The sequence below is a fragment of the Oculina patagonica genome, unplaced genomic scaffold, assembly GCF_052425735.1.
Source record: "Oculina patagonica isolate OP01 unplaced genomic scaffold, crgOcupat unplaced474, whole genome shotgun sequence".
NCBI lineage: Eukaryota > Metazoa > Cnidaria > Anthozoa > Scleractinia > Oculinidae > Oculina > Oculina patagonica.
In genome coordinates this window covers 1-11,432 of record NW_027558334.1, presented here as the reverse complement: position 1 = coordinate 11,432, position 11,432 = coordinate 1, and the positions used below count along the sequence as shown (strand labels likewise).

Sequence of the window (11,432 nt, the reverse complement as noted above, 5' to 3'; positions counted from 1 at the left end):
TCAAAAACAAAATAAGTCAACCAGGACACAGGTAAGTGAGTCATATTAGGCTTTTTTTTCACTGTCTCAAGACCATGCCAGTTTAGACCGAGCCCAAAAAAATTCAATAACAGAAGTTTATAGCAGAAAAAACTAAACTTTTCAAAAATAACTTTTTTTAAATTAAACTTATAATAATAATAATAATAATAATAATAATATTAATAATAATAATAATAATAATAATAATAATAATAATAATAATAATATGTGTAGTTATTGGTATTATTAAAAAATAAATACACGTAGTAATAATAAGAATAATTACCATGATGACATTTAACAAAGGTACCATATGATTTCAGTACAAGAAGAACAAATCACACAACATCAATAACAAAATTCATCTCACTCTTACCATGAATTCAGCTGGATTCATTCCAAATAAATCTCGAAAATACCTATAAAGAACCCAATATTCATTCATTTTAAACCAAACTGCAAAAAGTATTTCAAAATAGTTCAAATAGTTTTTATTTAATTTTCATTACAATCCATTTTCACCAAAAGTAACTTGCAGAGAATTAATTAAAAATAACAAATTATTGATTTCAATTGCTTAAAACATGGTCAAACAGTCTGCACGTAGCTGACTCAGTCAATCTTCATGTTAAATTAAAGTGAAGCTATAGAAGTCACTGAAAGCACAAATTTTGTAGCTCTAAGATAGTGACGCGGTAGCCAGCCTCAGCTTAGCTGTACACATACATCAGATTACACATGTACACTATACAATACTTAATACAACACAGTGAGCTTAAGAAATGGTTTAAAAAAGTAATTTAAGCTCAGTTTTACAAGATAATGATTCTGGCACAAATGTGTCACTATACAAATAAATACAAATACAAGAATGATATAAACATAACAATCTTACATACCTAAAAGCAACTGGTGAATATGATTTGAATTTAAAATCACTGAAGCGATGGGATGGAGTCTCTCTTGTTCCCTCACTGTAAAAGAAACAAAGTGGCTTGTTGCTTACATGCTCTTACACCAAAAAAACTGATGTAAAATTACAAATTTTGTGCAAAGTGTATTGTAAGTAAAGTTGGAAACAAGTTGTTAATCAGTAAACAAATAACGCAAAGTGATTTTAAGATAAATCAGGTTACAGCATAAAGACGCCATTGGTGTATTTCTATTGGACTGAAGATGTACCAGTTGCCAAGTTCTTAGTGATAAAATGACAATCTGAGAGGGTTACAGATATTGAAGCAACAATTTACAAATTCTTAGGTACCAAACTAATCCTTGATATCCCTGATGTCATTTTGTTGATCTATTTGCTTGCAGTAACAAGGCAGAGAAAACAATCAGATTAACAAGCTGCTGGACAGGAGTTCAAAAAACAAACAAACTTTTGAAGACATACAAAAATTAAAGAAGAAAATCAAATATATTATTATTTGTAAACCCAAATTCACCTTGGAAACATGACAGTCTCTACTTCAGCAAAATCTTGCATGAGAACATCACGCTCAGGTTTGGCTGACAGCCTTCCAACCTTTAAGAAAAAGACAGTGTGTTCATATACATGTGTTATATTTTTTCTTTTCTCATCAGATTTTGAAAGTACGGTGCCCAAGAAGTAATTCTACCAAAAATTAAAGGAGCTATGTTACAGACAACACATCTTAAAAAAATTGGCCATTTTTTTTTTAAGTTTGTCATCTGTAATCTGTCTTAATCTTGTCAGTTGACACCATCCTTGCATATTTTTATTTTTTATCACTTTGTTGGTGTTTTTCTACATAAGAAAACTATTTTTTAAGGTTCCTTCAATTTGAGAGTAATCAAAAAATGACAAAAATAATGTGACAAAGCCTCCTTAAGTCCCAATCCTGACAAGCAGTCCAATTGTTTCACTCAAACTGTCTACCATCATGATGACTCAAATAAGAAAAATCCATGTGCATCAAAAAGACTGAGTAGGAAGCAGAAGGAATAGGGAAGAAAACTAAATCATTACAACACAGCACCGCTTTAAATGTTTTGTTCAGAAATGGGGCATACAACTGGTCTTTTGGCACCGAAGACTCTGTAATTTACTCGTCAGCAAGCTTCAGGTTTGCTCCGAAGTAATTGTTGAAAATCTTTGAGATATCGGGTTCAAACGAATGAAAAGGACTTGTGACTTTTGATGGGAAATTGTTTGAATGCATTTGAAAAGAACTCGACAATGATGCTTAATAAAAATATTATGGTCCCGTAAGTGCGTATCCTTTTGTTCTTTGAAGCGGTGTGTTCGCTAAAAAAAACTCATCTCGCGTTTCCATCTCTTTCCATCTAAAAACGTTTCGCGCAAGATTAGGAAAGGTTATATTGATTTATTATTGAGATGTGTTTTACAAGCTTGAAAATGAGTGTAAACAGAATTTTACGTTCAGTATTTCCAGAGAAACGATTTATTCGGTAAATTACAACACAATTTACCGCCGCCGGCTGTCGCCCCACGGCGACATGCCATCTGTCACGTCTGACTGAGTTTCGCCTTCTTTTGCAAACTGGAAATCGGATCTTTGAATATCAAACATTCATTCGCGTGGCTCACTCGCTTATTTTCAATAGTAAACATCTGAGCGAAAATCTAAAACAAAACAAAAACATCGCACCTATATCATCAAAGCATTTGCACTTGTGAACCTTCGGAAAGGCATCGATCCGTGAATTATGAATAATCAATGAGGAAGAACAATAGCATGAATATATGAATAATAATCGACCCACAAAATGTGGGTACACAAATAAACCGTGGCTGTGTTGTAATGTTGTAGAAAGAAACAGCCTGAATGAAGTGGATTTACAGCTTAACATAAAATACACTTGACTGTAAGAGAAGATGCTTCATTTCAATTAAGTGATAAAAGTAATAACTCTGTTTGCAATGAGTTACTTACTGTAAATCCAATCCCTAATTGAATAGCTGACATAAGTGCTGATGATGGAGTCTGAGGATTCATAAAACATCAAATGAATTCAAATTTTCTGAACTTTCACCTCTCGTGAATTAAAATAAATTAACATCTAAATACCTTCTGTGCCACAAGTTACACAATAATACAAATCTGTTCTCTCAAAAATTCCTATTTTAAAAGAGTTATTCATTTCACTGGACAGGTTTAACTATTGAGCTAAGTCAAATTTAGGAGGTTGTTAAATAAAAGTTACTGGTATCCCAAATGTATAAAATTATAACTTTTCCCCTGAAGAAGGGTGCGTGGCTTCTTCACCACTTGATAATAGCTTCAAATTTTATATTACACCTATTACATAGCACCATTAACGTCTGAGTCGCATATGGAGGTTGTTTTCCAAGGAAGCTGGGGGCTGGAACTGCTGACCCCAAACCCAGGTAGCAAGAACACCCCAAAAGCCTGCCCTAGCCACAACCCAGCCACGAGCCCTGCCCGCCACACTCAGCCCCAGCCCAAGCACCTATCATGCTGAACCAGGAGTTCAGTGGAAAAAAAAATACAGTAGTAACCCAAGATAAATATAAAGTAAATAAATAGAGTAAAAACTTCAAATTGAGCAACAACACCCCAAGCACTAAGCACAGTAAAACCATGTGCACATGTAAAGGCACACACATAAAAACACAACGGTATACCTCTGACCCTGCAGGCACCTGAAATTCCCCAGCAACAGGCCTAATACAGTAACACAAAACTGGTAACTGCCAGAACATCGAAAATTGCCAGCTCACCAAAGTATTCTGATTAACGCTAACAAACGCCAATGTACGCTACGCCAACTACGGAGCAGCTAGTTCCTCGTTGTTAACTAAGTTAAATATTAAGTATATTTTACCTCATTATATAACTTACTACATTTGAACTTATTGAGTGATATTACAGTTAATACGTTATCATACGTACCTTTTTGTATGTTGTTTCTCCAGTCTCATCTACCCTACGATGCCCAATCTTGGAGCGTGGGGTAGAAGGATTCTTTTCCTTGTCAGCAGACGTGAAGGACTGTGCTCGAGACATCTTATGCAAATAGAAACAAAATAATTGGCATTTATCAGAAACAAAATTTGCAGTATTTTGTTGCAAACCCACAGATGTTATTGGCTGTGCCTCGTCCCCTATGAGCCTGGTGGTTTCTTGGAGGTCTCCTCACCCTACCTCACTGCTAAATTTACATAAACACTTATTCTGAAGTGGCAGATAAATGATGATGATAATGAAATGACGTTTCACAATGGGGTTTTAAATAATTTTCAGGAAATTTGTCAAAAAATTAACAGAAATTAAAGTAGGGAAAGCTTCTGTTTTGAATTACTGAACATTCAATAAAAGTTGCATTATCTTGTATTGTGACATCCCATATAAGATATATGAAAGCGCAAGGTCAAACATGGTATTGTTTCCATTGGCCTTTTGCATAAGAACAATGTAGAAAATTATTTATGTTTACTAAATCTAATAGTACAAATCAAATATAATTTGTTCCTTTCATTTATACTTTGTTAAGTCCTTTCTAACTGTCCGGAAGCATCTTGCTTTGTGTTCTACATGACGATTTCTTGTTGAGTTAAACATAATTTCTGTTCACGATCGCGCACATCAGATAAATAGGTCGATGTACAGATCCAGTCAACTTGCCTGACGGCAATTAGCAATGTCATCATCGCTTAAAAATGAGACCCATCCAGCAGCGCACTGCATAGCATAACAATAAAACTTTCCCCCCAACACACACACACATACACACACAAACCGACATCTTGCTTACCATTTTCACCTTAGAAACGCAAACTTGTTAAATAAAATAAAACTACATTTAAGAAAGCATCAAACTCCATAAATGTGTAAGAATTTGCCAGTTAATTGTCCAGTAAATTGTACGTCCCTCCTTCAAAACCTTGATTTAAATGACAGGCATGTGACCAAGCCTCCACAGGGACTTTAACCCCTTAGGGGTTAACCAAAATTCGTACAAGAAGAATTATAAACCTGTGCCTAAACAAAATGCCTTGCTTTTGGGTCATAATGAAGCGTTATACGCTCAGCATTATATCCTCATTTCTTAAAAATAATCAAAAGAATGAATGAATTCATGAACTCTCTCGTCAAACGTGCTCAGCTGGGCAAGTGCTGCACATTTGATGCTCATTATGTACGATATAGCAAAACTGTATTAAATATCGCAAGCGATTATGCAAACAAACCTTCAATAATTATTCGAACAGTCTGACACTGCTATCACTTCTTGTAACGATCACAATTATTACAGAGGTTTATAGATTGGTTCTGCCTCTGAACATTAGCCAATGAACCTGAAATGTTATTTCTGGAATTCTAAAAGCACACAGCTTTATCGTACTTGCTTTCATTTTCCGCATATCTGCTTACCTCTAAAGGTGCGGGTTTGGTCTTTGGCTTTACCGATGTATTCCCCAGAGATACTTTATATGAGCTTGTCCCTTTCGCTAAAAAAAAGAAAAAAAATCTAACTAAGTCAATATACAGCGACAACTTGAGCAATAAGCAGCGCTACGCTCGACGAAATTATATTTTGGTTACAAATTGCCGCTCTCAAAGATCCAGCTAAGTTGTTTTTAAATATACAAATAATGAGTCAAAGAGAAACAAGAATTACAGATAAATAAATGATGTCCTCTGCATGATCCTACCTGGTTCTAAATTCAGGCTCAACCCTGTCGCCATAAGCCTAACCTTTGTCACATAAGAAGCAAAATACTGCCGACAAAATATCACCTCCCGTGCTCAACGACATGCACGTCACAAATTTAAGCAAAATTTTTTGAAAATTAAGGATTATCTGAAAAATAGACTTCTGTATTATTTCAAGAGGAGGTAAGATCAGGAGATAAATAACATAATTTACAGAAAAACACCATCCAAGATCCAACACCTCAAAGCAAAACAGCAAGTTCACAGTTCCTACCTGCACAGCCTGACGGGTAAAACCACTTCAGAAAGATCAATCACTTGTCGGCCGCTTTCGGGAAAACCCGACTAACCCGAGAATTTTCCGAGTAGATATTCGGTTGTTGCCGGATTCTTCGCGCAAACATGGCGGAGCGGAACTAGACAAGTATGCGAAGTTTGGTGAGATCTTTGTCGACCGCCAATGGAACCTGTAAACCTCCTTGGAAAATATTATTTTTTGGAACTGATCGTTTCGCTGTGCACCCTTTGAAGGCTCTGAATGAAAATAAGAGGTACGCTTTATTTTAAAATGTCATCAACACACGTTTGATCATGTGCTCTATCTGATATGCAACTTTATGAACGTAAATATTTGCAAATCTCAACACCTGCACTCAAAAAGGTCAGCTGTGAAGCCCTTTAAGTTATTGTTAAGCTTCAAGTCCCTTCATAGCTGTACAACATTTACTGTGCTTTTGCATCTTGCATTCACATGCAGAACAGATCAGAACAGAGTTAAGCTTATAAACCATCTACTGTAGAAAAATTATAAATTCGGAAACCATTTAGGGACTTGTCATCATTTCTGCCCCCCTCCTTAGGTCTGAAAATGGCAAGTGCCCCGCTCTTAATTCAATATTTCATTGATCGATGACCCCCCCCCCCAATAATTCTTCCCCCCAATTCTGTAAGTAGTTAGGATTTTTTTGTATTTTGTAGCATAGATGACTACATAGATATGACTAGCCAATGCTACAAAATACACCTCAATCCGTCTGTCTTACAAAAGGTAATTGTATATCTATAGTGGATTTAGGGAAGGGGCTTGGGCCCTCCCCTTTACGCTTGAGAAACATAAGGACCACAAGAATTTCACCCCCTCCCCCTTCCCCCCATTGTGCAGTTCCAGAAAATATTCATACCCATCCCAAGGAAGGTCAATGGAAATTCTGAGGGGGTGGAGGGTCTCAAAAGCCAAAATAAAATTTTTAAAGGAAAGTATAGGGCTTAACTGGAATTTCCAGAGGGGGTGGGGGGATTCAAACCAAACAACCTTCCGAGGGAGGGGTATGGATATTTTTTGGAACAACACATTGTCTATTAATTGTCAATGTAGCTGTACATGTATAGTGGCAGCAATTTCTCCTTCTTTCAAATAAGTATGAAATAACAAATTCCATTGGCCAGCCGACAAGTCATTAAAAGGTTTTCCATTAATAATTTGCTCAGGTTGCTGAACTTGTCAGATTTTTGTCCTACATGTAAGACCCCTCTCTTATGTGCAACATTGCTCAATACCATATCAACACTAGATATAGTGGACTCAGTCAGTATATGTATAGGCAGTCCACTGGAGAGTATGTGACACACAGATTTGTCCAAGCGATGGAAGGAGATATTCTTGACCCAGTTTTCATCATTTTTTGATTGTTAGTGTGTTGAAGTATTAAGTTATGTGCAGAGATAATATTGCTAGCAATATTTTTGTTTTAGAACTTCAGGCTCTATTGTAAAACTCATTGATGTTGTGTGTCCCCCTGAGAGAAGAAGAGTGATCAAGGTATGTTATCAGTACAGCTGGCAGGTACAATGTTAGAAAAGCTGATCACTAATATAATATTGGAAATGTCTGTTGTCAAGTTATTTATAGCAACATCTAAAGGCAATCCTAGAAAAAAAGTAGTAGGTAAAGGTGTGGTATCCTAGTGACCCATCGGGTTGGAGCTTATTCCATTGTCCATAGCATGAAGCAACTAGGAGTATTTCTACTCCTCCCTGGATGGGTTGCTAGTCTATCGCAGGGTTACCCACAGCAGTACCCATTCATACACCTGGGTGGAGAGAGGCACTGTGACAGTGAAGTTTTCAAGTAAAAATATATAAAATGTTCTTGAGAAGAGCAATTGACAGCCTGGAAAGAGGTGTTAGTCTGTGGAATGGACTGAAAAAAGACCAGAATTCTAAGACTGCATTTACTGAATAATGGCTGAAGTTAACATTGTAAAATTAATTTTTGTACCTTTTTTATTTAGAAACCTTTGAATGGGGAAACCATAGACACTGCAAGAGAATTCAGCATAAAACATGACATCCCAATTCACTATTGGCATGGTAAGGAAGGATGGCAACCTAATCAAGGGTAAGACTATTTTTCTGGTGCACAACATCAATAGTAATTTGCAGATGGATATAAAAATAGTTGATTTTGTTTTATAAAGGGAAGAACTTTGTCAAGCAAGTGACAAAAAGTTCACTTATTATTTGCCTGTTCTTGTTTTCTTTAGACCACCCGACCCATATGACATTGCAGTTGTCGCATCTTTTGGTTATTTGATACCTAATCATGTCCTGGATATGTTTCCATGGTAAGGTGTCTGTCTGTCTGTCTGTCTGTCTGTCTGTCTGTCTGTCGGTCGGTCGGTCGGTCTGTCCAGATAGTATTACATGTTTATTTTTTTGCTTTTTGGGTTTAAAATGTATATGGACCTCAGTCAGTTCTTACACAATGTATTGTAAGTCCAGAACTTAATTTTTAAATTAGCAGGTAATATAATGTACAATATAATTAAGTAATACAGTCAACTCCCTCTATTGTGGACACCTTTGGGACCACCATTTGGTGTCCGTAATACAGGAAGTCTGTAGTAACGAGAGTTATTTTCAGTAATCCTTTTTGCCAGGACTTCAATTCCTGTGCGTAATAACGGGGTGTCCGTAATAGCGAGGTGTCTGCAAGGCGAGAGTTGACTGTATGTGGTGATCATGGTGTGGGCATGCATTATTCCTTATTTTTCAGTGGAGCCATAAACATTCATCCATCTCTCTTGCCGCAGTGGAAGGGAGCTGCTCCAATGTCACATGCAATATTAAGTGGAGCAAAGGAGACAGGGGTCTCCATAGTAGAGGTCTCTAGGGACAGGTCAGCAAGAATCTGTATAAATTTGTAAAATGCTAAATTACATTGCAGTTGATGATGATGTTGAAGATGACTATCAATTCACTGAACGTGAACTTAAAACTGAATGTTGGAAAAACTAAAGTTGGAAAACAAAATTGTACTACTTTCAGTACTTTTTCTCTGAGGTGGGAGGGGTGGTAGCCTAATGGTTAGCATGCTGGACTCTGGATTGAGTCTTTTACTTCACCTTATGTTTTTCCCACTGATTTGGCTTTTTAGTTGATTTGTAAGAATGGTGCAATATTGTACATAATATTTGATCAGGTGTGGTGCAAACATCAGTTGAAAATCCCTGAGTCACCTTTTTCTACTTGAGCCATCATGGGTAAAATATAATGGCCTTTATGATAGTCTCTTAAACATAGCTAACCCAGCACTATCAGGAGTTCATAAAGTGTGATCACTTTTGGATTAAAATAGTAACAATGTCTTGCTGTATAGATGGCAGTTTGCCTGCAAACAGAATCTGTTATCCTCACTTTCCTATTATTTTTGTGTTACTTCTTTATTGTAGATTTGATGCTGGAGAGAGTTTGCTTCAAGAAACATTCAAGGTTTGGAAATTGTTTGCATCATTTAAAAAAAATGATTTTAACAAATGATTCATTTTCTGTATAAGTAATAACAGCTTTTGAGAGTGTGATGTTGCATTTATTATTCAAAGATTCCAGAAGACATTATGTATGATGACCTTTCTGATCAACTTGCAATACTTGGCACAAAAATGGTGAGTAATATATTATATTGGTCATAAAACATTTTCAATTTGCAAATCCCTCTGATTTTTGGCATATTCTAACAAATCACCTTTACTTCTTTCACTCTATATTGTTAAAGTAGCAATTGAATTTTAAAATGGTTTCATCAGGAGTCCCTATGTTTGCTTCAAAGTCCTCTGGGCATTTAAATCCAAGATATTCCAGACCAAAGACGACTGCAGTGTTATGTCTACTGCAGCTGCACTATGCAGCTATTAGTCCAGGCCTCTCAAGGCTAATGGCTGACTTACTGATGTTGTAAAGACAGTACTGCTGCTATTTGCCTTATGGTCACCTCATCAATACAGTCATCTCCTTACCATAATCACTTTTTTTGTCCTGGAAAAAAGCCCATACATATTCTTGTAATAAAACGCTGTTAAACATTCTGAAATCCCAACCTGGACAAAACATATACCGTAAACACCCGCGTATAAGCCGCACCCGCAGATAAGCCGCACCCTGAGTTTAACAACTCAAATGTTGGAAAAAAAAGTTTTTTGAAAGTAAATCAAAGAAAATCCAAAGTCGAGTCAAAAATCCAAAGTTGAGTCTTTAGGAAGTCTTCTTCATCAAACGTAAACTCAATGAACATTGAAACAGAAAATACTTCAGTCTTACCCACAAACAAACAAAATTTATTTACCAAAGCAAACACTGTACAGTACTTGAGAAACAATATTAAGCAATGTTCTTGATGGGTTCCACTGTATATGCAAGATTTATTGTTGTGTCAACATTATTGTACCTGTGAAATCAGTTTATTTCAAGCTGTTTTTTACATTCTGAAGAGAAAAATCCTAAAAAGCAGTGTTTGCAGAGTAGCATTACTATCATAAAGTTCTGAATGACAGAATCTGCCATTTCAAGCGATTTTCCAAATCTTGTTAGTGCATGGCTCTCAATGTCAGCTTAGCTTGCCATTTTTGAGGCACAGTGCTGAAAGTCAGCATCTGTTGAGACTGAGATAGTATTAACTGTGACTTTCAGAGACAGGCATTGTTTACAGACTTAACAATACCATGTTATTATACATTCTTAGTTGATGTACACTCTTGAGAATTTGGAGTCATTACGAAAAAATCCTGCAAAGCCACTTAAACAAATGAAAGCCAGCTGGGGTAAGTATACTAACTGTACAGTATAATGTTTTATTGATTCATGAAAGAATCTTTTCTTGGTACATCCTGTATCTGTTTAAAACCCCTCATTAATAGCGGTACCATAAATTGCCCCAAGGAATGCATGCAGTGAAAATTTTACAGTCAAACCAAATGTTCTTTTGCTGCCTTGTCTTTTTTTTGGCAAGATATTAAGTGTTGTGTGATTTGTGACAGCTCGTCGTCTTACCAAGGAGGTTGGTTACATTGACTGGACGTATCACACATGGTCCTATATCCGCAGGCGCTGGAATGCACTCTCGTCCAGAGTAAGAATTATTTGCCTTTTTTGTTTGGTTCTTTAGTTCTAACTCTCTGCTTGTAGCCTACGTGTTATGTAACGTTGATCCCTGCACAAAAAATGAGAATGATTTTGGTTGATTACAAATTATGAGATGTATACGCAGAGGTAACATAGAGTGACTTCCAAAACAGAGGCTGTTTAGGCACATTGTGGTTACTTCAAAGAACAATTTGATTCAAGATACTTTTTAAAAGATACTTTTTTTATTGGGTATACTTCAAGTGGCCTGTATTAGTTTCTTAAAGGATCTCCCTTACTTTCCCGTGTTCTGACAGACATTTCAGACCTTTTCAGATCTTTTTTTTT

At 36.2% G+C, this 11,432-nt stretch overlaps 2 protein-coding genes across 2 annotated transcripts; one reads left to right on the top strand and one right to left on the bottom strand.

Annotated features, from left to right (window-relative positions):
- Positions 1-397: 397 nt before the first annotated feature.
- Positions 398-5,942, bottom strand: LOC144640787 (phosphatidylinositol 4-phosphate 5-kinase type-1 alpha-like; the record flags this gene model as incomplete). The annotated part of the gene is made up of 7 exons (XM_078499860.1): positions 5,687-5,942; positions 5,406-5,482; positions 3,924-4,037; positions 2,943-2,993; positions 1,470-1,549; positions 921-995; positions 398-440 (listed from the first exon to the last, which is right to left on the bottom strand). Coding segments are annotated over exons 1-7 (474 nt in total), but the record flags the coding sequence as incomplete, so codon positions are not given.
- Positions 5,943-6,075: 133 nt separating this feature from the next.
- Positions 6,076-11,351, top strand: LOC144640786 (methionyl-tRNA formyltransferase, mitochondrial-like). The gene is made up of 9 exons (XM_078499859.1): positions 6,076-6,238; positions 7,440-7,506; positions 7,979-8,085; positions 8,231-8,311; positions 8,743-8,865; positions 9,419-9,458; positions 9,569-9,631; positions 10,705-10,783; positions 11,000-11,351. The coding sequence occupies exons 1-9, from the start codon at positions 6,114-6,116 to the stop codon at positions 11,125-11,127; spliced, it is 813 nt and encodes a 270-aa protein (XP_078355985.1). The 5' UTR covers positions 6,076-6,113; the 3' UTR covers positions 11,128-11,351.
- Positions 11,352-11,432: the final 81 nt, after the last annotated feature.

Bases quoted from the DNA above. Each gene is read 5' to 3' on its own strand.
- LOC144640786 (XM_078499859.1), top strand. From the start codon at position 6,114: ATGCGAAGTTTGGTGAGATCTTTGTCGACCGCCAATGGAACCTGTAAA. The intron at 6,239-7,439 runs GTACGCTTTATT...TTTTTGTTTTAG, and splicing joins GCTCTGAATGAAAATAAGAG to AACTTCAGGCTCTATTGTAA. The intron at 10,784-10,999 runs GTAAGTATACTA...GATTTGTGACAG, and splicing joins ACAAATGAAAGCCAGCTGGG to CTCGTCGTCTTACCAAGGAG.